At 42.4% G+C, this 25581-nt stretch overlaps 2 protein-coding genes across 2 annotated transcripts; one reads left to right on the plus strand and one right to left on the minus strand.

Annotated features, from left to right (window-relative positions):
- Positions 1-8346: 8346 nt before the first annotated feature.
- On the minus strand, positions 8347-16676 carry LOC123353094 (tRNA uridine(34) hydroxylase-like). The gene is made up of 3 exons (XM_044993885.1): positions 16464-16676; positions 11802-11910; positions 8347-9384 (listed from the first exon to the last, which is right to left on the minus strand). The coding sequence occupies exons 1-3, from the start codon at positions 16632-16634 to the stop codon at positions 9116-9118; spliced, it is 549 nt and encodes a 182-aa protein (XP_044849820.1). The 5' UTR covers positions 16635-16676; the 3' UTR covers positions 8347-9115.
- Positions 16677-18247: 1571 nt separating this feature from the next.
- Positions 18248-24805, plus strand: MED31 (mediator complex subunit 31). The gene is made up of 4 exons (XM_044994112.1): positions 18248-18482; positions 21123-21200; positions 21979-22075; positions 23342-24805. The coding sequence occupies exons 1-4, from the start codon at positions 18473-18475 to the stop codon at positions 23532-23534; spliced, it is 378 nt and encodes a 125-aa protein (XP_044850047.1). The 5' UTR covers positions 18248-18472; the 3' UTR covers positions 23535-24805.
- Positions 24806-25581: the final 776 nt, after the last annotated feature.

Below are 25581 nucleotides of genomic sequence, written 5' to 3' on the forward strand. Positions count from 1 at the left end.
AAGTTTACACTGATCTGAGCAGTGATATGGGAAATAAATTTTTATTTAGTGCCCTTCTGGCACCCATATTTGTGTTGAGTAGTACCTTGTTCAACAAGAAGTGCCATTCATTTCAATGAGATGACCCCGTAGAGTGAGGTACTATCTAATCCAAGTATAGGTGTCAGAATCTGGCCTTGTACAATGTCTCCAGTGTAATAGGCACAAACAGGCTTTTCTTCAGCATCAAGCATGCGTATCGTCTTGTTCCAGTGCCTTGAGTAAATATATATTGGCAAAGCAAGGAGAATTGCACTCTGTTTATGTCAGTGCTAGGTTATGTCTGCTGCTAGCATTCCCGGGTACAAATTGTTATAGAAATCCATGTTGGGAACATTTCTTCTTCTTCCTTCTTACAATGTTAATGCTTCAGATCGAGTGCTGCAATCGGAGATGATGGCCTTTATGTTTCTGGTTGCTGCGCTGGGTACGGAAACCAGCCTTTCCCCACGCAGCGGGCTCCTAGCCCAAAATGTTTGCCAGTGACATCAACAGAGGATGGGGAAGGAGCAGCAGTCAGATATGGCAGCATCAGGGTTTTTAGCTTGAATGGGTTGTGCAGACAGAGAGTCAGGGCCGCCCGGGGGGCAAGTAGGGCAATTTGCCCCAGGCCATGGGCCCCGCAGGGGCCCCCATGAGAGTTTTTCGGGGCCCCTGGAGTGGGGTCCTTCGCTCACTCCGGGGGCCCCGGAAAACTCGTGGGGCCCGGGCCCCTGGAGCTTCTTCTGCTCCCGGTCTTCGCCAGCGCGGGGTCCTTCCGCTCCGGGGCAGAAGGACCCCCCGCCGCCGAATTACCGCTGAAGCGGGACCCACCGCCGAGTTACCGCCGAAGACCCGGCTGCACTTCGGCGGCGGGGGCCCCCGACGCGGGTCTTCAGGGCACTTCGGCAGCGGGTCCCAGAGTGGAAGGACCCCCCGCCGCCGAATTACCACCGAAGTGGGGGCCCCTGTCGCCAAAGACCCCAGGCCTCCGGAATCCTCTGGGCGGCCCTGCAGAGAGTAGTTCTCTCACCTGGGCTAGAACACCAACCATATGTCAACAGAGCCTGGGGCTCAATGTGATGTCAGATGACAAGCTGGAACAGAACTTTTGCGGTTCCCGCTCAGGAGCAAATCCAGTGCTCTGTTTGAAATCCCTCTTCTAGTGCAGCCTGGGCCCTACCCTGCTTTTATGCTCATGGAGCTGCAGTAGTTCAAGGTTCTTTTTGTTGCACACTGAGCAGCTAATATTGCTTCCTATGGTCTAGGAGATCAGTGGGGGTTTTTGGTATGGAACTCCGGAATGGGGGAGGAAATCTGCAAAAGTCCCAAAGGTGCAGGACCATGGTAAATAGCTTGCTGTCATATAGGGCTTGCTCCTGCAAACAGTTATCTCTAGGTGAATAGTGCTTCCTGTACAGTCCCATTGACTTCAGTCGGACTCTGTGTGGGACTAACTATATATGGTATGCAGGAAATGAGCTTTCAACCCACAGGAGAATCTATGAAGGAAGAGAAAATGTCTTTCCTGGTTGGGTTGTTGTTTGTTTAAATAAATAAATCACTGTAGATTATGCACAAGTGAGGGGAAAAAAGCATCCCAGTAGAAACAGATTTGAGTGTAATATAGATTCAGGGCTGAAACTGATTTCCCTCCAAAGCACAGAAGAATTCTTCTTCGACTTTAGAGATAGCAGATAGGTTTGAGCCATGAGCTTGGGATGAAATTCTGCGGCCTGTGTTATGCAGGAAGTCAGAATAAATCATCGGAATGGGCCTTTCTGGTTTTAAAAAGTATGGGCCAGCCCCTCAGCTGGTGTGAATCAGCATCGTGCCATTGAATTCAGAGCAATGCTGATTCGTGCCACTGAGGCTCTGGCCCCCGAAAGAATCTGTGAATCCAGAGCTGGATCACTCCTGGTCAAGTTTTGTCAGTTTCAGATCTTGGGTTCCAGCACAGGCTCATCACTGCTCTAAAGAGCAAAACCTCAGAATATGGCGAAAGCATTTGCTAAAGATTTTTTTGCATCAGGGATGGGGGGTAGGAATCAGTTGTGGGGGAAAAGCCTACTGAATTGGCTCTAGAGTCAATGCAAGACCAAGTCCTAAAATCAAACCAGCCAGAGTGTGTCTTTTTTGTTAAAATAATGGTGGACAAATTGCATCTTAACAGACTAACTGTTGGCTTTTGAACATTCGTGTTCACTATGGAAAGAGGTGTGCAATAGCAAATCCTTGACATTAGAGCTGCATTGGCCGGTCCATAAAGGTGGGGGATTGTTTTGTAATGTACTCTAGTGTGTGTCAATAAACGTGTGACTTTCCTATATTGTTCAATCTGAGCTGTGCCATTGTGGCACCTTGATGTACTAGAACAATCCAATCTCCGGCTAATTATGGACAATGGCCACTCCTGCAGCTTCTGGTATAATGCATTAGCAGAGCAGTAAGCACCAACTTGCTTGAGAGATTGAAAACTCTCCCAGAGTATCAGTAGCAGCAGCACACTCTGTGCCCGACTGGTTGGCTGCTTTCCCTGTTCAAAGCATTGTTTGAAGAAGCCTATGCAATGCACCACATGGCATCACGTAGTGAGAATAATTGCACAAAATAATTGGGGATTGTGTCCTGCCTCAGTTAAATTTTTCCCTATTTCAATTATATAGTCCTGGAAACTCTACTGCCCTGTTACTTCACATGCTAATTGAATCTGATCCAGCTTGTTGTTCAAGTTCCATTTATAAAGGATTAATGAATGATTAATAGATTGTTATAGAGCCGAACAGGTCTATAGATTATACAACCACAACTTAAAACCAGACATAACACCTTCTACTGATGTGCTTATAACCATCTATAACACATACTACTATGGCTGTAACATGAATATAATGTTAACTGTTTAGTAACCTTTGTATAAATGGAACCCTAATACACGATGTGACCCAGCCTCTTTCTAATATTCCTTTTGCTGGGCATCACTAATGCAAGGTGCTGTTTACTGATATCATTTCTTTGAAATTTAGATGTAAAATAAAAATCAGTGACTATATCCAATTACTATATATTACTTATATGGAATCTTTTTATCCAAGATTCTTGAAGTATGTTGCAATCCTTAACAAAGCCTCAGGATACCTGTGTGGTAGGTAAGTATTATTACCTCTGTTTTACTTGTGCATAGGAGAAGGTAGAGAAAGATGAAGTGATTAAGCCAAGGTTATTCAGCAAGTCAGTGGCAGAGACAAGAATTAAATCCAGATGTCCTGGCTTCCAATCCACTGCTCTAACCACTTCCACATCGCATTAGGGAGAAACACAATATTAATGAAAAGTTAAAGTTACTCAGTTAATTTTTTTTTCAATGTCTGGAAATGCAGACACTAAGAGTCCCTCAGTAACACAGCCACTCTACACATATTCAGGCACTTTATTTTCCAAATTGACTCAAATGACTTTGCTAAAAATTTCCAAAACTGTTTTAGGCAGCCATAAAAGTTTACCACTGCTGTGAAAGAAAGTTATAACCACATGAAAATGAGGGAGGCGGGGAAAGAATGATAATGGACATAACACACCTGATAAAATAAATAAAGCTATCCCTAGCAATAATACTGTAACTTTTTAAAATCGAGTTGGTGATTGCATCATAATTCCAGTATTCAATCTGTTTTTGTTCATCTGGGTTTCTTTGCTGCAATAAGTAAATAGTGGCCATTCATTACTCAATAAGGTCCCTTGTATTCCATAGATCCTTGTCATAAGCAGTTGATCATTTCTTTTACAAGTAAAAAGATGTTATCTTCCCCATGTCTATTCACTCTATTTAACCATGAAAAATTGTTGCCTGGCCTTCTTTGCAATGTAGCTTTTCAATGAGTCAGACGGCAATATATTTTCAAATAATACCTCATGCCAGAAATGTGATGTGCCGCTTCCAAAAAGCAGTGATTCTCTAGACAACCAGATTCTTGAAAAGTCAGGAGAGACTGAATGTTCCTTATAACAAAACAAACCTCCTGTGCTGACTATTGACCAATAATGGGTTTCAGTGACTTAATTAATATTTAGTGAGGCTGGTTGAACATTTTCTGTCAATTTTAATTTGATGGGAAATTGAGTTTTCAGTTAAGTTATTATTATTATTTGGTGTAGAAAGTGATTGTTTTTGTTGAACATTTCTGATTATTCATTGGAAACCAAAAGCCATACTGATCTGAGCAAAAAAAAGTTAGATATTTTGGTTTTTCCAGACACAAAAAAACTTTTAAAAAAAATGAGTTTCAGGTTTTTGATTAAAAGTCAAAATTTCCAGTAGAAAACAATTGTTTTCATTGTCGTTGAAATCTCCCCTCCCTGCATTTTCTAATCAGCTCTAGTATGTCAGTAAGAGTGGGATTTTCAAAATTGTTCACCTCTAGCCTAATCCTGTTCTTATTGAAATCAGTGGTTCATTGACATGAGTTAGGCCAGCACTGAGTGATTTTTGAAAATCTCACCCTAGAAGACGCAAAATAGTGATCCAAATTTCAAACTGACTCAAGGTCTTTTGAAGGAAAGATGGCCATGTGGCAAGAACAAGTCAAGTAGGCAGATTATCCGGGTGTGATCCTTTGGCTACTGATTTTGGATGGCTCCATTTTGACACACCTCTCAAGATCTTGCTGGCCTACAGGTGAATTTAAAAATCTAGCTCTGCAGAACTCCACCACAGAAATGCATCTCTATCGACCCATTTAAAAACTGGCCTGAAATTTTACAGCAGATAGTGAGGTCTGAGTAGATTGTCACCATTCTCATCTTTTTGAGGAACACACAAAAAGTGGAAATTACAGAAGATTGATGTGAGGAAACCAAACCATAGTTTGAAATCCCATTGCTGCAGAAGGCACAGTATCAGATGAGGTCCCTAAACAATATTGAGCTACACGTCGTCAACCTTTAGGCCACCCTTATTTGCATTATGTAGATGAAAATCTCTAGGTCCGCTTACTTTCTGTAAACTATTTATAGAGCATATATAGTTGGGTCATTCTGTAACTAGCAGATTGCACAGAAATCAACTTCTTTTTGGGTCATGATGATCTTTGAATAAAGTCCATCTGCAGAGAGCCTATTACAGCCGAGGTAAGTGAATCTGGCAAATTGTTAACTCAAGATATTAAAAGGATTTGCATAGTGGTGGGGCCTCTTTATGGTAATCTTTACTGCAGCTTGCTTACTGTAAACTCACAGCGAGAATGCAGGATCTTCTAGATTCTGTTGCTTTGTCTGCTAGCAACACTGCCCTTCCAGAGTTGGGACTAGAACCCTGACGCCCAGTCCTGCTGCTTGAACCACCACAACCCGCGGTCTTCTCTTTTCTTACCATTTCCCAGTGCAGATATCTGCCAAAAAAAATGCATGCTCCCAAAATGAAAACTGATCTCATTCTGTATATGGACCTATTCCCTCTACGCTACCTTTCCTTGAATAGACCCATTAAAGATTACATTTAGCTGAAACAAAAGGATCAGTTTGACATGAATATTGGTTTAAGAACAGTCCCTAATTCAAACCACTTGATGCCACTATCTAGGAATTAGAGATGGGAACTGTGCCACAGAGCTGGATGCCCCCTGGTGGTCCAGGAGAGGAATGAGTGAACTTCATACTTACCGGTACCTCTCTGCACGCTGAAGAAATTCAGACAAGTGCTGACCCAGAGGAGAGATGGGGAGAACTGAGTTTGCCCTCGCAGGGGCCTGGGAGAGAGAAGGAATCTGCTCCTTCTTGCTTATTTTAATTCTCTGGATAAGTCTTTTTCTTGTTCTTGTTTTTCCCCTTATAATAACCTACCCCCAAAGAGTTAAACCCTCCCCCACGTGAATGGGTGCATACAGCATCCTTTGCTAATTTCCACCGTTATCTTTGTTGTTAGGAGGGATGGGCACAAACCAAAACCCCAGATCCAAATAGCCTGAACTTTGTAGATATTGAATATGGATCCAAATTTCCAAGAAGAACAGATTCTCTCCACCTGTCAAAAGGACTGGCTTTTTTCTGCATCTTTTATTTCTGCTGACTGTATTTTTATGTTGAAATTTTGGAAATAATTAGCGAAACATGGAACTTTGGGGCTGTGAAGTTAAAAATCCCTCCATTTGTCTCCCCCTTAGTCAGTGTGGGTAAATGATATGGTTTGTGGTGTCCTTAGGAGAACTGCCAGCAGTTCATTACTTCAGGAAGAATCAGTTTTGGGGCGTTTTCAGTTGTTAATGATTTTAACCCTGGAATAGGCCTTGATCTCTGATTAATCCCAAGGAAGCAATTGGGCCCTGCCCTTTCTGACATGCCGGAGTGCTGGGAAGAAACTGGACTTTATGCGCTGGTCCCAGTAACCTGCCTGGGCAGGGTGATGGGGGTGGGGGGGTGTCAGTGTCCAATACTCCAATAGCAACCTCTACATCATGTGAGCAAATAATGAACAGATTGTGTGGTGAACATTGCTATGAAGCTTAACTATAGGAACTGAAGTATTCCCTGCACTGAGCACTGACTAAAGTGGATGCTTCCCAGAGACAAGGATCAAAGATGGGGGAGGAAGGCAGGTCAGAGACTTCAGAGCTGAATTTCAGTAGAAACTAGGGGAGCCAGTTCCAACTTTTCCTTTTGTTTTCCCAGCTGCTCGTTGAGTTGCTGCGAGGCAGCCAAGTGAGAGGGAGTCTGTGAGCTTAAAAGGGCAGCTCACCCCCGAGCGCTCCAGCTGCTCCCCCTCCTGAGACAGAGGGCTGGTGAGAGGGGTGGACTGGACGTATTCCCTTAGTCCCACTCCACAGGTCACGAGGCAAAGGCTGAGGGAGGGTCAGGAGGGGGTGCTCCACAAAGGGGATGGGGGAGCCCCACAAGACAGCGGGAACCCAAGAGGGGAGAAAGCGCCCATTCCTTAAAGGGCAACGTCAGCCTTTTCCCTTTCCCGGCTCACAGTTCTTACGGCCTTCGCTGACAGAAACGGCATCGTCACCAGCCCTGTCAATGCGACCTCCGCCACCCCGTGAGTGACTTCAGATCAGGGGCTTGACTGGGCCCCAATTCCTTGCTTGTGCTTCAGGACAGCTCTGGAGTTCTTCTGGTTCCTTGCTGTGCTCAGCTGCTGGCAGGGGCGGCCTGAAGCCATAAGATACAAGAAGCTTGCAAGTCATGCTGCCTATAAGTTCCAGGAGACTGACACGTGCACACTTAAGATGAGCCTGTCCCCTGTGTTCTATGGTCACGAGGAGGCCTCTGCCACTCAAACAGCAGCACGCGCTGAACTTTTTCTCTCTGTGCAGGAAGTACTGTGTAGTGAGGCGGCCTGGCTCCCAGCCGCCCTGGAGAGGAGCGACCCCCCAACCGAACCCCTCTACATACTGGCACTTCTCACTAGGCCTCCCTTCCGTAACAGCTCTAGCTGTGTTTCTTCTATACCTCATTCACCAAATACCAAACCTTGTCTCGGCTGCTCAGGCTGTGTGGCGTTTGATATTTCATTGTATGTTTTTGTTCATAAATCTGATCATTCCAAACACTGACTGCTCCATCTTCAGTCGCGGTCAGTCAGACAAGCGTCATGCAATCTAGTTATTGACTGACTTACTCTCTAGTATCCCCAGGCTCCTTCTCCAACTCTTTTCGGTTCCATTGCCCTAGCGCTCATCGTGAATCCTGTAGCTGGGCAGGTGACTCTGAGTGCTGAAGTAAATGGAAAGGCTCATATTGACATTAATGGGGTTTGGATTAGGCCCTTAGAGCTGTAAGGTTTGAATGTTGAGACCAACCCCCCCCCCCAAACGAACAAAAAATAACCCACCAAACCACTCTTGAGATTGGGACGATTTTTTTTTTGCCGGGTAAAACTGCAAGATCAGGCACCTCAGAAATGATAATAACGGTTTCAGATTTCTCTTAGCTGTATTACTCCATATACAACTATTTAAAATAAGTCAACAGCTATTTTTAAAATAAAGTGGTCTAGGAAAAGACAGAGGTTCAAACAGGGATGTGCTATTTTCACTCACCTAAAAAGTCCAGTCACCAAGTTGAGAGGTGTGTATATTTAGAAATGCTTCCTACGGATTTCAGAGCTGCAGTCAAGATTATACAGCATTTGAGCAAATAATAAGCACCGACAGGTTGGTTAGGATGCAGTTAACGAGCGGGTTTATGCTTCTTCCCAAATATTTATTTAGGCCTCCATGAAACTGTAACTATTTGTGCATCACCTTTGTAAGGACCAAGAATTAAAGTTATTTTCATCGTATGTGGGTGAGCTTATATATGTTTAGAACCCAACTCACTAGCAGGAAATAATCTCACTTAATCATAGCATTTTATTTACCGGTTACTATGCATTTCCAGCTGGCACTCTCTTTCTCTTTACCTGTGACTAGCCCAACTGTTATTCCCAGAAAGATTAGATGCATCTAGACAAGCTATCTGGTGAATACAGGACTGCACTAACAAATTTAAACAGTAACAGAGATGCTAAAAATACAGTGCTTTGCTTTTCCATTCATCACGATTTGGACCACAGGATTCTATCTGTATTTTTTATTAGATATTATTTTTTAAAAGATGCTTATGATAGGTGCCAGACTGACAGACCTGGAGACTGAAGGAAAAGGTTCATAAAGCTAAAGTGTTCTGTTCCATCTTGGCGTAAGAGGAGGACTGATGTGCCTTTATTACATTTCTTATGCTAGGGCACAATAACCTCTTTCAGACTTGTTTCCAGCATTTGCCAGGATGTCTCCCTTTTCACCAGACTTCAGAGTGATTCTGTATTGTCCTGTGCCCTTTGTTAATCTAGATTTCAGTCTAACTGGTGTAAATTGTCATATCTGAATTGACTTCAGTTCCTACTCCACTTTAGACCAGCTGAAAAGCTGGCTTAGTAGCTTTAGCTAGTTCTGCCCACCAATTAAAACAACTACAATATATATTGTAATCCTCTATTATTAGTAGCATTATGGTTATGCCTACAAGACACAGTTGAGGTTGGGGCCCCCATTAATTCTTATTCTTATTCATTTGTATTTCACCTAGAGGCCCCAGTTAAGATCAGACTTGCAGAAATGCTTTAGATTTGTGCTTGCAGCTCTGGTTCCAGTAGTTTAGCCCATGCTGCACTGTAGGGGTGAACGAGGTGAATGGGCTGCTCCTGCTTGTCCACCATCAGCCTTCTTTCACTGGCCCATTTCACCAGTCCTCCTTCTGCATTATAAACCTTCAGGGAAGTTTTGGTGGTTTGGCTGGCTTCACTTGACAAGAACTCATTCATGCTCTGGGCAATCATGGAAGACCTGTATCCCACAGTGCAATAGCAAATGACGTTTTTATTTTTACTCTCTGAAACAGAATGGAAAAAACAAGGATGGAATTAAAAGCCATGTAGAACTACAAGGTTTTTCTCACTAATCCAGTATTGCCAACTCCAGTGGTAACTCAGGCCCTCAAAAATCATGAGATTGGCTTAAAAATAATGAGATTTAAAAAAAATAAATAATGAATTTAGGTCCTTTTTATTCAATGTTTAGTTTCTGAGCCTTTAGAATATACGGAGGATGGTGTCACAGTTTCAAGCTTTGCATCCATAAGTGCTGAGAACTTTTTTTAAAGCTGAGCTTCTCGCATATTCACTTAACTCCAGAAGTTGGGGCTTTAAAAAACATTACATTTTTATGAGAGTTGGCAATACTTCTAGTCTGTTATGATGATGATGATTTCAGGAATAATGACCTCAGCACAGGGCATAACCCAGCACCTTTGTCAAGCCATTTAGACACAAAATTTAGTTTCTCTTTTTATATAACAAAATCTAATATTAATGATGATTATACATGTTCCTGCTTTTTAATATACTTGAAAATGGTTGTTTCAGATTGAAATGCCCTTTAGAACTTCTTTACCCAGGCTCTTCAGCTCTGTGCCAGCGTATGAGAACCTGAATGCAAAACTGAGTAGAAATTGCCCAGTCCGGTTATACCATCTAGGCTGAGTGCCACACAGAGAGTAAAATAGTAATAATAATCCAGAATATGTGATGAAAAGTAAATTAGGTTTCCCATAATCCCGGGTGTTGTAAATAACCCAGGTAAGGGTTTGGGTTTTTTTAAATATTAAGGCCCAGATTCTTGGCTATGGTTGAGAAATAGCTCAGGAGGGTGGTGAAAAGGTGGTATTTGCACTTCCCCAATTCTCAGCTGGCTATGCGCTAAGCCATTCTCCAGTTGTCTCCAGCACCCCATGGACTGAACACTTCTGAAACTCTGGCCCCAAGTGTGCTCACTGCGCGCTTTTGAAAATTCTCACCCAGGGCCGGCTTTAGGAAGTGCGGGGCCCAATTCAAACAGTTTTGATGGGGCCCTCGCAGGGATGACTTAAAAAAAAAACATAAAAAAACACGTGGGGCTTGTATTCACCAGGCGGTGCTCTGAGTCTTTGGCGGCATTTCGGCGGTGGGTCCTTCACTCGCTCCAGGTCTTCAGCGGCACTGAAGGACCCGCTGCCGAAGTGTCGCCGAAGACCCAGAGTAAGCGAAGGACCCGCCGTCGAAGACCTGGAGAGAGTGAAGGACCTGCTGCCGAAGTGCCGCTGAAGACCCAAAGCGCCGCCAGGTGAGTAAAAATTAAAAAGGCGCCTCTAGCCAGGGAAGGGATTCTCACTGGGTGCAGGGGCCTCTTAGGTGCGGGGCCCGATTCAGGGGAATTGGTGGAATAGGCCTAAAGCCGGCCCTGCCTAAGGGTAGGGCACTTGGAGCTAGGGTTAGGGTTCCTATGGGTAGGGCACTTGGAGCTAGGGTTAGGGTTCCTATGGGTAGGGCTTCCTGCCCTAGGGCTAGGGTTGCTAAGGGTAGGGTCTTGCAGGTAGGGTTAGGGTTCCTATGGGTAGGGCTTCCCGCCCTAGGGTTAGGGTTCGTAAGGGTAGGGCACTTGGAGCTAAGCTTAGGGTTCTTATGGGTAGGGTTTCTCGCCCTTGTGTTAGGGTTCCTAAGGGTAGGGCACTTGGAGCTAGGGTTAGGGTTCCTACGGGTAGGGCTTCCCGCCCTAGGGTCAGGGTTCCTAAGGGTAGGGCACTTGGAGCTAGGGTTAGGGTTCCTACGGGTAGGGCTTCCCGCCCTAGGGTCAGGGTTCCTAAGGGTAGGGCACTTGGAGCTAGGGTTAGGGTTCCTATGGGTATGGTATGGCACCCCACCCTAAGGTTTGGGTTCCTATGGTTAGGGCTTCCCACCGTAGGTTTAGGGTTCCTAAGGGTAGGGCCGGCTTTAGGAAGTGCGGGGCCCAATTCAAACAGTTTCGATGGGGCCCTGGCAGCGATGACTTTAAAAAAAACAACACATGTAAAAAAATGCGGGGGGCTTGTATTCACCGGGCGGTGCTCTGAATCTTTGGTGGCACTTTGGCGGCGAGTCCTTCACTCGCTCCAGGTCTTCAGCGGCACTGAAGGACCCGCTCCCGAAGTGTCGCCGAAGACCCAGAGTAAGCGAAGGACCCACTGCCGAAGTGCTGTCGAAGACCCGGAGAGAGTGAAGGACCTGCTGCCGAAGTGCTGCTGAAGACCCAAAGCGCCGTCAGGTGAGTAAAAATTAAAAAGGTGCCTCTTGCCAGGGAAGGGATTCTCACTGGGCGCGGGGCCCTCTTAGGCGTGGGGCTCGATTCGGGGGAATTGGTGGAATAGACCTAAAGCTGGACCTGTTCTCACCTTAGAGCAGCTTGAAAGCTATTTGCAACAACAAAGAACGAGTTCTACGGAGATCTTTTCTGTACCTGGAAGGAGCTGTTTCTGCAGAAATTCTTGCAGTGTATCACTCTGAGGGTCAATGAGTATTGCCCCTGGCAGATGGCTGACTTCAAATTCAGCTGTACTCCGGGTATCCTAAGAACAGAATATTGACCAGTTTTAACTCATTAAAATAAAACCTACAATATCTTAGGACTGTTTAAAATATGCAGCATGATGTTTAATTTCAGATCTATTTATGCTACCTCTTAGTTGTCTGAAACTGGAATGAACCATAGGGACATATGCTAATGTGACTATGTTCACAAAAAGCCACAAAAACTTGAGTCTTTGGGCAGCCAAACTTACGGCTTCATTAAAATTTCATCTGTGTCTAATAAACTCCAGATGAAGATTGTTTCTGCAAAGACTATCACAGGATGGGCTTTGGGAAATGCACATTACCTGCCAGTCCCTTGACCTCAAAAGTAAAACTCAAGCGAACAGTTAAGCCTTTAATTAAATATGTTCTAACAATCGTTTCAGTCAGCGATAACTATGATCTCGCTGCTATTGAGCTACAATTATAGAGTTGGAGTAAAAAATTGCAGACTTTGTAGAGGCTTGTTATAAATATAACATAATGTGCACCCTGTTCTCTATTATTTAACCATATTTGAAACAGAATCTTCTAGAGTCTGCACAAGTTCTTTCTGACCTACTCTGGATACAATTTGTCAAGACCTACTGACAGAGATAGTGACAGGACTGCCTTCTAGGTGGGGAGAGATGTTGAAGATGCATAGGCTGGAGAAGATGACTTACATGGGCCTAAGCACTGGGTAGGAAATACTAACAATTCTTGGGACCTCTGGTTTGAATCATGGCAGTGTCGCTTCAGCCCATTATCATTCTGAGGTAAATAAATAGATTTACATGTGCTAATATCTTGTAGATGAGATCTTAAGCAACATACTGTTTCCTCTAGGTAGAATTTGACTATCTAATGGCACTTTGTATAAGAATAAGGTTTGATCCTTGCCCAATGTATCCCTTTTTGCTAGTGTATGCTGGATGATGGGGTGCTGGCTTCACACCCCAGAACGGGCTGCATTTAGTGGTGCTATAACTATATAGGGCCAGATTCTGTCACCCTTACTGACATTATGTAGTAGCTTACTCCAGGAGTAGATCCATTTTCTTCAGTGGGATTATTCACAGTCTAGTACAACTCAGCATGAGCAAAGCTGACAGAATCTGGCCCATGGTTTATAATGTTCTGTATAAACTCCATGAATGTGAGGTTTGAGTGGAAAAAATGGTTTTTATAGAATCCTTATTACAAAATGATCCTTATTTTGTTAGTCACAACTACTCTTCAGTGTGAAAAATGGTACAGTTGTCTCACACAGTCTGCTTTTATAAAGCTGTAAGGCTGTTATTTCCACCCCTAATTCCTCAGAAATCCCGGGTAATGACTTTGAAAAGCACAAGCACCGTGTAAAGTTCTTAGTGTGATATTCCACTGTTCACACAGAAAGCATCTTGTTTTTAACATGAAACTTACCTACTGAGTCCTGCAGAGGAACAAGTACCTTATGTAATATCTCAGGTTTTAAAGGGAAGCCTTTTCCAATCAACAGAGAGGCTACATAAATAGACAGGATCAACTGAGTCTGAATCCATTTGTGATGGATGAAATTAGGCGGTGAAATTCGGGCGCTGTCGAAGTCAGTCGCAAAACAGCCATTGCCTGGCTTTACGGGGGCTAGGTTTTTACCCAGGATCTGGTAAGAGCTCTTAGTACCTGCTATCTTTATGTGTCACTAAACAGAATAGTTATAATAACATTGGAAGAGCTTAACTTTATTGCCACTTCGGTGCAGTGGTAATTACATACAGTGTCATTTTTACAACACAGCTTTCACTTACACAGGGTTTAATTTCTTTATGGCAGGGAACTCATCTTCCTATGTTTGTTAAATACAGCCCACACTAATGCAATTTTATAAAAATAAATAATAATTTAAAGCAAACAGTATTTAGCACATCCCTTCAATGTGCTTTAGAAACAATCAGGATCCAAGTTCGTGATCTTGGCTTACATGAGTCGTGCCATTGAACTCACAGGTGTAAATACTGCATCACTGGATCTCAACTAATAAACAGCCTAGCGCTGAGATAGAGTAGGTAAGTCTGTCCTATCACTCCTGTTCTATAGATGAAAACCGTGAAGCAGGTTGGTTGTTATTTGCTCAAGGCTAGTGTCAGAGCTGAGAGTTCTGGGCTCATAGTCACATGTTCAGGTGACTCTCATATAAACTAACTAGTTTTTTTTTTAAATATTTCCCCAGAGAATATTCCTGGCCTTTATTTCTTATCCTCAATTTTCAATTTGTTCCTGATATTGATGGCCAAGAATTGAGATTCTTGACTTGATTTTGGCAAACCTACATGCTAATTTGATTCCCGTGAGTCAACCTTTCCATAGGATCCTCTCCTCTGAAGTCACTATTGGGAGCAAAATCGCATTCCAGAATAGAAAAGCAGACACGTGGGATCTGTCTGATCTCTCCTTTTAGCCTCAAGTCTGTGTTTACCGGGGAGTGACTTTGTACTTTTCAACATGATAATGGTAGTATTCCACAACCACTAAGATCCTGTCTGAAAAAAGCAACCCTACTATATTAACAAAGCTAAGAACAAGTCGTCCTTAGATGTTTTTATAACCCAATTCACAGAAAAAAAAAATCTATGCTGCATGTTAGTTTGTAACAGATGCTTTTATAGGAAATTCCTAACTGAGACATTTTAAAATATTTTAACCTATAAAAATAGGAAAGGGCTTACAAAAAACCTCAAATTCCAGGTTCTAGGTAAATCTGTAAATACCATTGTTACTGCAATGTAACAACAGTAGGAGCAGTAAAACCTAGCTAGCTTGGCAGCATTAGACCACAGAGATTTGTTTTAGTCTAGATCTGAAAGGCTGAACTAGGCAGAAATGTAACATTTGGAACAAACATGCAACCTCAGAAGCGGAGTTTCTGCCCAGGGTGCTGATGCAACAATGCAGCTCTGCTCTGCTCTTTCAGAGAGTTCCATTTATTAAGTGCTTTAGCCGGAACTGACCCTAGACCAAATGGTGCCCCAGGCAAGGGACATTTTCAGTGCCTGCCCTCCATTTGTTAAACTGTTGAATACCTTACAGCACCCCAAGCCAGGCCATCACCTTGGTCGCCTGTGCCTAAATCCAGCCCTGGCTCTCACTGTCACATAACTTGGATGAATGAAACTTTCCCAGTAGAGCCTGATTGACCTTTATAGTTCGCGTTCCCTTAGGAAAAGGCTGAAGAACTTGGCTGTTTTTGAAGTGGGGTTTGCAACTGATTTAAAATTAAAATTAAAACTGCCTGTCCAAGGGGTTAACAGCATAACCTGCCACAACTATAGTTTCCTTTCTTAGAGAAGCTTGTTGGCACCCCACCTTTTCTCTCCACTCAGTTCCCTCAGTTGGAATCTAGAACTTGGCAACATCTAGTGCAATATGGAGTTGTAATGATTAATGGATTGCAGATACAATTACTATATATATATATACACACACACATACACTTCTCACCCCATCAACTGACCTACACAACTGGGGAACCAGGACTAAAACCCCAGTCCAAAAGCTCCACAAAATACAGGCCTCGTCAAACAGAGCTCTCTTACCTGGCAGCAGTTCCTTTCCAGGGGCAGAGCATGCTGCCACTAAAACATTCCTTTTTCCTGCACCATCATGTGCTTATGCTGGGCATCAGTAAATCTCAAACACTAAAGCTGGGATGGTTAGGTTCTGGATTGGGAGACTTCAGTGGAAAATTCAGGTGTTGCAATAAAGCAGTGTTAATGATTCCCCAATGCTAGCAAGGGTAGAAGCACTAACGTAGGGTTAGATAGCACAGTTCCACAAACAACCTAATGCCAAGTACTCTAGGACCAGCACCAGTGCTAGATAGGCAGCGTGAAAAGTCCTAGTGTAGGTGCCCATACAGTGGGTTTAAATTAATAAATTGAACCTAACATAAGTAAATGGCTCTCAGATCCTACCAGAAGCACTATAACAATGCCTGTAAATAAATAATGGGATGGGAGATTTTATTTGTTTTCTTGAAGAATCCCACGTGAGATCCTGTGGTTTTCAACTTTCCTCCAGATCTTCAGTTGGTGTACATCAGCTTAGTGCCACGGACTTCAACAGTGCTACCTTACTTTACTGCAGCTGAAGAGCTAACCCTATGAGTGAGCTTGATTATAACTTTATTTTTATTTAATTTGTCACAGTCATGCATGCATCACAATCAGGTCAAGAAAGAATGATAAAAAGCAACTACATAGAGGACTGAGCCCAGCATGCTTTGAAATCCTTGGGTACACCAGGCTATAAAGGGGCAAAGTATTATTAGTGTCCTCTAGTGCACCCTGCTTTATGAGGCTCTACTTGTGAAATGTGGAAAGGATAAGACATGAAGGGAAAAGAGAAAAAAGAGAGGTCTGACATAAGATCATAAGTTTAAAAAAAAATTATACCTGAACAGCCAGGTTACACTAAATACTTGTTGAACATAGAAAAATGTTACCCTCTTAAATTGGGTAGTCAGGAGACCAAGACTGATTTTAATTACAGAGTACTCGCTTTAATTCATAGGTAATAAAACACTTACAAGAATGATTAATTCCTCTGGCTTCTCTTCCATCCAGCATTGCAATGTCCCTGTGGTAACTGATTCCACATTTGGAAATGTCTTCTGTACCCACTTTATAGCTAAACTCATCATTTCTTTGGGGTCACTTATATTTAAATTGTCCGTCTCCTGCAGAAATTGTGTTGCCATTATCTTTGAGGTTGCAAAGAACTATGAAGAATATGGTCTCTAAAGATTTCCTACTTTCTTATCTAGGTAGTAGGTCACATGGCTAGTATTCATTTGGATAATACTAACAGAATTTTAACCCTTATAGTCAATTACATTAGTGGCAAAAAAGGAAAAACTAATAATTTCTTAGGGAAAAAACTTCAAAAATGTAGATATAAAAAATTCTTATTTGTCCTTATAATCACTACAAAACAAATCTTATATATAGCACTGTTTTTCAAAAAGCAAAAGCTCACAATTTTTTGGCAAGCACCGTCTGAAAAAGAGTGCAAATCAAGGCCATTGATTGCAAAGGGAGGTTACTGATACAAAACTGAACTTTGAGTCCTTTGATTCTAGAGTTTGTGCTTTAGTTTTAGCAGTCCAATGCAAACTTTAAAATTATAGGCAGCTATGAGTGAGCAAGGGATATGAGAGTAGGTACAAAAGGTAGGAGACATTTCCCTGCTGTTTTTATTTTGGATTTATTTTTATGTATACAGCTGCATTTGGTATTAAAATACATGAATATATTACTTCTTCCCCTTAACCAACATGGTGGACTGTGGACCCAATCCTGCTCCCTGCTGTTGATTTTATTGGGAGCAGTATGAAGCTTTTGATCTCCAAAATGTGGGTTCTCACCTGTGTTATTTTTTCTGTATCATGTTCTACCTTTATTTTCTGTGTTGTTTCTGAAGAGAGACCATTTTTCCTTCTGTGTTCTGTAGTTTTGCCTACTTATTGGAAACTCGTGAATAAAAAGTATCAACATTTTTTACTAAGGGGTTGTAATTTGAGGTTTTAAAAATAATGTTGTTTTGTTAATCATATACACAATTTGCTTTGAGATCTATGGATGAAAACCACTGTATACGAGATTGATTGTTATGATCATCATCATCAGAGTATTATATTAGAGAAGAGAAAGAATTGTTAGAGCACCTGATCTCGCTCTTTCTCTGACACTGTAGCACACATTTTTATGATCCAATTTTAAAAGTCCAGAGCAATGAGGTTTCACTACTTCCTTTAGGAGACTATTCCACAACCCAGTATATCTCACTGTCAGGAAGTGTTTCCTGATATTCAGCCTAAGTTATCCCTCTTAATTTCACCTAATCACTTTCAGTTATTTCCCCTTGTACCACACTGAAAATTCCTCCACTTGCTTGTTGTTTGCAAGTTGTACACAGTTATCATGTCCCATCTTAGTGTCTGATTCTGCAATGAGTTCCATCCGGGCTGTTCCTAACACATCCCGCATTGTGATGTCACAATGCAGTGCCCTTGACTGTGATGTCACACACAATGCGGCACCTACACAATGTGGTATCCTGCACAGCATGGCACCCCGGCACTGTGGTGCCATGAACAATACACCACTGCCATAGTGCAGTGCCATGCTCAAAGCAGCATTTCCCCAGTGCGAGGTCATGAACAGCGGGCGCAGTGACCCCTTATGTTGTGATGTCATCCACTTGGCGCACTGTGATGTCATACTCGACGCAGCATTCCTCTGCTTTTATGTCATGAGCAGCGCCGCACCCCCGGGTTGTGACGTCATCCACTTGGCGCACTGTGATGTCGTGACCCCGCAGCCCTGCTCGGGAGCTGAGTTCTCCCGCACTCAGGACACAAAGGGCGGAGGAGCAAATCACTGCCCCCTTCCCCTCAGCGTTACCCTAGCAACGCCCCCACGCTGCGCCGGGCTTCCCAGAATGCACCAGTGCTGCCTTCCGTGAGGCTTCCGGCCGGCGGGGGCCGCCGCCATCTTGGGTTCGGGGTGTCTTGGCGCGTGAGCGGGGCCGCCAGCCATGGAGACAGGTGAGAGCCGGGGGCGGCTTCCTCCACTCCCGTGCCTTGGCCGCCCCACCCCGGCGTCCGTTCTGCGGAGCTCCCCTCGGCTCCTGGCCGCCTGGGGCCCCCGGCTTCCAGCCGCCGACCTCCGCCTGGGGCCCCCGGCTAGTCTCCCGCTTCGCTGGGAAGGGCTCGGAGACCGTGCGGCCCTGCTGTGGGGTGGGGGTGAGGGGAGTGAACGACCCCTTCTCACCAGCGCCTGCCCCGGCGCATCCGCGTCTCAAACCCCGCCCCCGGCTCTTTCCCCTGAGGGGAGCGCGCCTCGCCCTCCCTGCGGGGCTCGTTACAAGAAGCGGGTCCTGGATGTTATAAGGCCCCCTCTGGGCCCGCTGCGCTGCAGTGTTGCCCGCCGAGATGACACGCTACGCTTGAGGGTCTGGGGGTAGCCGTGTTAGGCTGTATCCACGAAAACAACGAGTCCGGTGGCACCTGAAAGACTAGCAGGTTTATTTGGGCAGAAGCTTTCCTGGGTAAAACCCCCACTTCTTCAGGTGCTTGGAGTGAAAATGACAGCTGCCGGCGTTATGAAGAGACACATGGAGAGAAGGGAGTGGGTTGCTTGCTGCACTCGGCCCCCCAGGGGAGGGACTCCTGGGCCTGGCCTTGGGAAGCAGTGCTCTCTAGCGAGGGGAGCTGGGAACAGAGTCCAGACGCTATGGGGGAGGGATGGGTATCTGGGGATTAGAGCTGGCATCTGTTCCTATCTCTTATTCGAGTCTGGGGTTCTGTTCACCTGGGTTTTCCGCTATTACTTGTCTGATATTGGATTAGCATGGCTGAGTGGTTAAGGCACTTGACTACAGTCCTGAAAGGGAGGAGAGGGAGGTCCGAGCTGTGCTGCCTTTCACGCTGAAAGGCCACCGCCAGTTCACCAAGCTGCAAACAGGGTGTCTGATCCATTAGGTTGGGGCACTTAGAGGTGGTCAGACCTGATGCGGACCACAGAACTCGCTTGCATACCATTGGCTGTGAAACTGATTAATGTGCCTTAACCATGTCAGCCCCATGAGCCACTGGCTCAGGAGAGCGTTGACACTTCTTTACCCTGGTTCCCCATTTTATGGGATACCCAAAACCAGGAAAAGGCTGATATGGGATATGGTCAGTAAAAAAGGGTAGTCACATAACTAATGACAGTCAACATGGCTTAATGGAAAATAGATCTTGTCAGACAAACTTTATATCATTTTTTGATGTGATCATAAATTTGGTTGAGAGAACTAATATATGTAGACTTCTATAAGGCATTTGATTTAATCCCATCTGATATTTAACACCCCATGCCCCCAAATATACAAGTGCATGCACCCATATTAAATGGATTAAAAGCTTGTTAACGGATAAATCACAAAAAATATGTGTAAATGGGGAATTGTCATAGGGGGTGGTTGGGTGAGTGGTTAGTGGGGTCCTGCTGGGATCTGTTCCTTGCAAATACTATTTAATTTCTTCGTGATCTGAAAGAAAATATAAAATCATTGCAGATCAAATTTGCAGATGACAGATTGGTGGAGTGGTAAATGAAGACTGACCTATCTCGCTTGGTTAGGTGGGCTCATTTGAACAATCTAAGAACAAAGAATGTAGGTCACACTTTTAAGATGCGGGGAACTGTAACCTGGAATGCAATGATATTGAAAGACTGGGGTATGGGTAGATGATAAATTGTAGCTAAGAGGGCAGTATTATCTTTGGATGTATAAGTAGAGCAATTTAGAGTAGGAAGGTCATATTACTTCTGTATTCAGTATTAGTGATGCCATTGCTAAAATCCCATATTCTTAGAGTTTATTATTTGTGTTTAGTGTGTTGTGTTCAATTTGGTGTTGGTGCCTCCAAAAGGATGTTAAAAATTGGAAGGATTGAGAAAAGGGCAATAAGAATGATTCAAGACCTGAAAGACACACTTTATAGTGAGAGACTAGGGAAACTCAATCTATTTAATTTATGCAAGAGAAGATTAAGAGGTTACTTGATTGCAGTATCTACACTGGGAAGAGATTTCTGATAGTAATTGGCATTTTGATGTAACAGGAAAAGGGATGAGATCCAGTGATTGAAGCTAGGCAAATCCAAACTAGAAATAAGGTACACATTTTTAACAGTGAAGGTAACTGATTGTTGATAGAACTGACATAGGCATGTGGTAGATTTCCCATCACTTGAAGTTTTCAAATCAAGACTGGATATCTTTCTAAAAAGTAGCATGGGTTTGGTGCTATAATATTTACTGGTGTGCCAAACATTGATTCATTTGACAAAGTATCTCAGGTTTGGTAAGAACTATCTTGCAAAATGAATCAATATTATGGGGATTGGTCCTGCTTTGAGCAGGGGGTTGGACTAGATGACCTCCTGAGGTCCCTTCCAACCCTGATATTCTATGTTTCTATATTTCTGTGATTTGATGCGGGGGGAGGGGAGGATATATTGCTTTATCTCCCACTAACTCCAGATGGAGTGCTTCTGTCTATGTGGCTCGTATTGAGAAGCAAACCTTTTGTATTCTGTGTATAGCTCAGACCCTTATTAATGTTTTCATAGCTTTTATTTGCATAAAATGAATGGGTTTTTTTTGTATTGACCTACTTTTCCCCCCAACATCAGATGATACTGGAAATCGACTTCGGTTCCAACTGGAGTTGGAATTTGTTCAGTGTCTGGCAAACCCCAATTACCTCAACTGTAAGTACTTGAAGTGAAACATCAGGGACCTGAGTAATGAATATTAGTTACAATGCTTATTGTTTCTGGATTACTTAATATTGAGAGAGGGTCTAATACAATAAGGGGGTTTGATCATTTAAGTTATTGATATATAAAAAAATTGCTTAGTCTTAACACTGCTTGTTCGGACAAGCTTTATAGCAGGAATAGGTTTTTTTGGTTTGTTTTAATAAGTGTTCTATTTTGTGTAATTGTTTTTATTGATGAAACTCCTTGGGTGCCAATATAAATTCCTAAATAAATAGCAGAAGCAGCTGAAGGACGTATTAAAATATTTTAAAGTTATTTAAAGGGACACCACCAATTTGAAGATAAGGCAATTAAAAACAAAAGAGAATTCAAGTAATAATTTTAAGGTGCTACCCCATCCTTGCCCCTCAACCTTCTTGCCAATTTTTATGATAACTAACACATTGTCCTATTTTTAAAAGTCTGTTCTCTGCCTTGTTGCTGTGTGACAGACCTATACAAAAGGGGAAAGGCGACTAACTTGCTATAAACAGAGTGCTCTCGTATGCAAAATAAACATACTGAAAAAAGGAGTATTTTTCATCTCTGTTATCGGAATCTTGAGTGATTTGTAACAGTAGTTGGTTTAAAACATTTTAAAAACAGAAGTGCTCTTTAATCATGTATACTAAGCCACAAAGAAGCTTTTATATGTGCATTTCTAAAGTTTTAAATATCATTTGGTTTCCTTTATGTGCAGTTGATACTCTTGTTTTGTTTGTTTCAGTTCTTGCACAGAGAGGGTACTTCAAAGACAAATCTTTTGTAAATTATCTTAAATATTTACTTTACTGGAAAGAACCTGAATATGCCAAATACCTAAAGTAAGTGTTAAATTATTTTGTGTTCTGCATTGTAATACAGTAACTCCTCACTTAACGTTGTAGTTATGTTCCTGGAAAATGTGACTTTAAGCGAAACGATGTTAAGTGAATCCAGTTTCCCCATAAGAATTAATGTAAATGAGGGGGTTAGGTTCCAGGGAAATTTTTTTCACCAGACAAAAGACTATATTATATATACACACATGTATACACAGTGTAAGTTTTAAACAATTTAATACTGGCACACAGTGATGATGATTGTGAAGCTTGGTTAAGGTGGAGGAGTCAAAAGGTGGGATATTTCCCTTACTGCTAAATGATGAACTGGTTAACTCACTCTCTACACAAGGCAGCAGGAATGGAGGGAGATATGCACATTTCCCTTAACTACACTGCCTTGTTAATTAGATCAGGTACCTTATATTGTGCGTTCTATAACTGTATACCAGTATTTGTTTCCAGTCTGCTGATTTGTATTACAAAATTTGATACATACACAGTCAAGGCTTCATGAGAAGACCTTGTATTTAATGACCTAGATAAGAGGGTGGCACTTACCTTCCCTCAATTATGCAAGCAAATCGTGATTTGGTAGCCTGCACAGAAGCTTTAGTGTTTGCTGATAGTAAATATTTTTGAACACTCTGGTATACAAAGCCTAAGTCAGGCACAGAAAGAACACTTGCAGTTATTTTGCAACACAGAAAAAAAATGATATAAAGTACAGCATGGTTGTGCACACTTCTTAATTTTGCAGACCTATTTCAAATTTTGTGTAAAGAGTTTCTTCTTCTGTTTTTTCCCCATGAGGTTCTGAAACTGATAACTATTACAGCTGATACACAGACGCTTTAATGGAAATCTATGACTAACTTTAGAAAAGTCACTCCAAAAGAAGGGTGAGGGGGGTATGAGTGTGTTTCTCAGACTGAAATTATCAGCAACATGATTGAGATCATCTGAGTACATTACTGTATATAAGAACATTTAAATAAGTGGATAATCTAGAGAACCTGTTAGATTTTAGGGCTGTTTTCCTTCTCTAATGTTGTCCGAGTTATCTTAAAGAATCCATTACCATAATTAATTATTTGAATTATAAGTAGCAGAGCTTCTCAAAACATGAATATCTTGCATATAAATATTGTAAAATAATAAACTAAGAATATGGGATTTTTAATACAGAAAGTGGCAGTATATTAAATCTAATCTGGGTAAACCTGTAAAAGTTTGTATTAAAATATATTGTGCTTGTTTTTAATCTAGGTATCCTCAGTGTTTGCACATGTTAGAGCTGCTCCAATATGAACACTTCCGTAAAGAACTGGTAAATGCTCAGTGTGCTAAATTTATTGATGAGCAACAGATCCTTCACTGGCAGCATTATTCACGGAAAAGAATGCGTCTCCAGCAAGCACTGGCAGAGCAGCAGCAACAGAACAATACTTCTGTAAAATGAGAATGTTTGACACAGTGGCAACACTTATTTCATGTCAATACATGTATTTGCAAGGGAAAATTTGACTTTATTTTGTAGCTTTGGCATTAGTGATATACGTAACTTCATGTGCTAATATAGACAGAACATTTTTGGTTTATCAAGTGACTGTTTTCCTATCAACAAGTAGTATCTGCGTTAATGGGATGTAGCTGTTGTATACTTTGTTGAACCTTCAGTGATGGTTTTGTCTTTTTCCAACGAAAGAGTACGGTCTTAAGATTACTATAGACCTTCATCCATGTTGTATCTATTTTGAAAACTAAATATGGTTATCTAAGGTCCCTATTACCTTGGTATCTAACTATGGAGTTAGCTTACTGAAAGAATTTGTAGTTGAAAAGTCTGTGTTTGAAGGCATATTCTCTGAACTGCAATGTTTGGAGGACAGTGGCATGGTATAAGGGGACTCTAAAAGCAGGGCTGGGAGCCCCCATATGATGCAGAGAGCTATTTCTGTCACAAGGGCAAGGTATGCACAATTGAAATGAGATCTGTTACAGAAAATCTTAATTGTGTACATGTCCATATTGAAGCAGAGCTGTCCTATGGCTCATGCTGCACTTCTGTTTAAGTCTGTTAATGATTCATTGTTTACTGCCTTGCTGTAAACTTAATGCAGGTTTGCAGTTACCAAAATTTGAGGCATAAACCAAAGTGGTGAGAGTAATAGAGGTTGCAGGATGAGGGGAGATTAGTACTAACTGAACAGCCCTTCAGTGGGAAATAACCAGTGCAGACACAAAACAGGACTGGGACAGTTGTACTCATTCAGTTGTCTTGCCTCTTTAGTGTCAGCAAGCTTGAGCTGTGTAAGGCTCTTGCAAAACAGTTGCTGCTAGGAAAGCTTAAAGGGAGTTGGTATATTTCAGGTAGTCGTAAATGTTTTTAAGGCTTGTATGTGAAAGGTCATATGTAGAGAAGTATTTATCTTTAATATAACTTTTCTTTACAAGAAGGTGACAACCCCTACAGCCACCAATTAAAGCCTTAATTAAAAAGAAATAGGGATACCTTACAACTGTGTAATAACTTCACTGTAAAAGAGAGGCAGGGATTACACTTTTTCTTCCTGGCCATTAATTGAGGTGAATGTCAATTATAAAGAGTAAAGTTCTGACTCTAGAAGTAGAAAATGAAGTGGCTTTTATTTTTCATGGACTCTGATGTTACTTTTCAGCAGGACTGTGGCTGTTGTTGAAACGATATTTAATAAAAAAATAACAAAGCTTTGTCCTGCCTGAAGTTTTAATGGGCTCATACCCTGTGGAGCTAATGTAGCAGTATTCTAAAAGGGTTAAACTTAGACTACCTTCTACAGGGGAAAATAGCCAACTTGTAAGCAGTTGGCCAGACTAACTTATGTTTTTAGAAAGAGGAAAAATACCTTGAATGTAACAAGCGCCTATAACAGCACAGCAAATATTGGCAGCCAGCTTTTGAATTAGGTATGTAGGCTGAAAGATGGAATTGTTTCTGTAGTATGTGTGCAATATTGCATGTTCCTTCTGTTAAGGATTTCTAGAATAACTGTGGTAGGTTGACTTATGAAAAATCAAAACATACATCTGAATTTCATCCTCACATCCACTGCTGTTGGAGTGACCCTACCCTCTAAAAACTGTTGGCCTTTAAGTTAATGCTTAAAATCTATACACGGTCTGTTTATCAGTCTCTCTGTGCACATGCTTGTGAGGAATGAATGAGCAAGACAAGCTTTTTAAAAGATGAGTCAACAGTTGTTAGTAGGCCACCCATCTGCAAAGCACAATACAGAGAGGTGACTACATTACAGCAGTGAACTGTGAGACAGGAAGATTAGAGAGATTATCATGGCAGTTGGTACTCTGAGTTAAGCGTATCACCTTTAATTCTCTACCACATTTTATTTCTGGGGGAATTCTACACCAGTGCACAATTGGCACAAAAAACATTTCTGCAAAGACTTTGCTTTTCCCTAGCAGAACTAGGCTGCAATGCTGCTGGCTGCCACTAGCGGGCACTGAAC

Source organism: Mauremys mutica, chromosome 19 (genome assembly GCF_020497125.1).
Source record: "Mauremys mutica isolate MM-2020 ecotype Southern chromosome 19, ASM2049712v1, whole genome shotgun sequence".
Classification (NCBI taxonomy): Eukaryota; Metazoa; Chordata; order Testudines; family Geoemydidae; genus Mauremys; species Mauremys mutica.

Coding starts and splice junctions, on each gene's coding strand:
- LOC123353094 (XM_044993885.1), bottom strand. CDS start 16,634: ATGGCAACACAATTTCTGCAGGAGACGGACAATTTAAATATAAGTGAC. Junction 11,911..16,463: donor CAGAGGAATTAATCATTCTT/GTAAGTGTTTTA, acceptor TTCTGTTCTTAG/GATACCCGGAGTACAGCTGA. Junction 9,385..11,801: donor GCAGAAACAGCTCCTTCCAG/GTACAGAAAAGA, acceptor ATTCTGTTTCAG/AGAGTAAAAATAAAAACGTC.
- MED31 (XM_044994112.1), top strand. Junction 21,201..21,978: donor AAACCCCAATTACCTCAACT/GTAAGTACTTGA, acceptor TGTTTGTTTCAG/TTCTTGCACAGAGAGGGTAC. Junction 22,076..23,341: donor GAATATGCCAAATACCTAAA/GTAAGTGTTAAA, acceptor TTTTTAATCTAG/GTATCCTCAGTGTTTGCACA.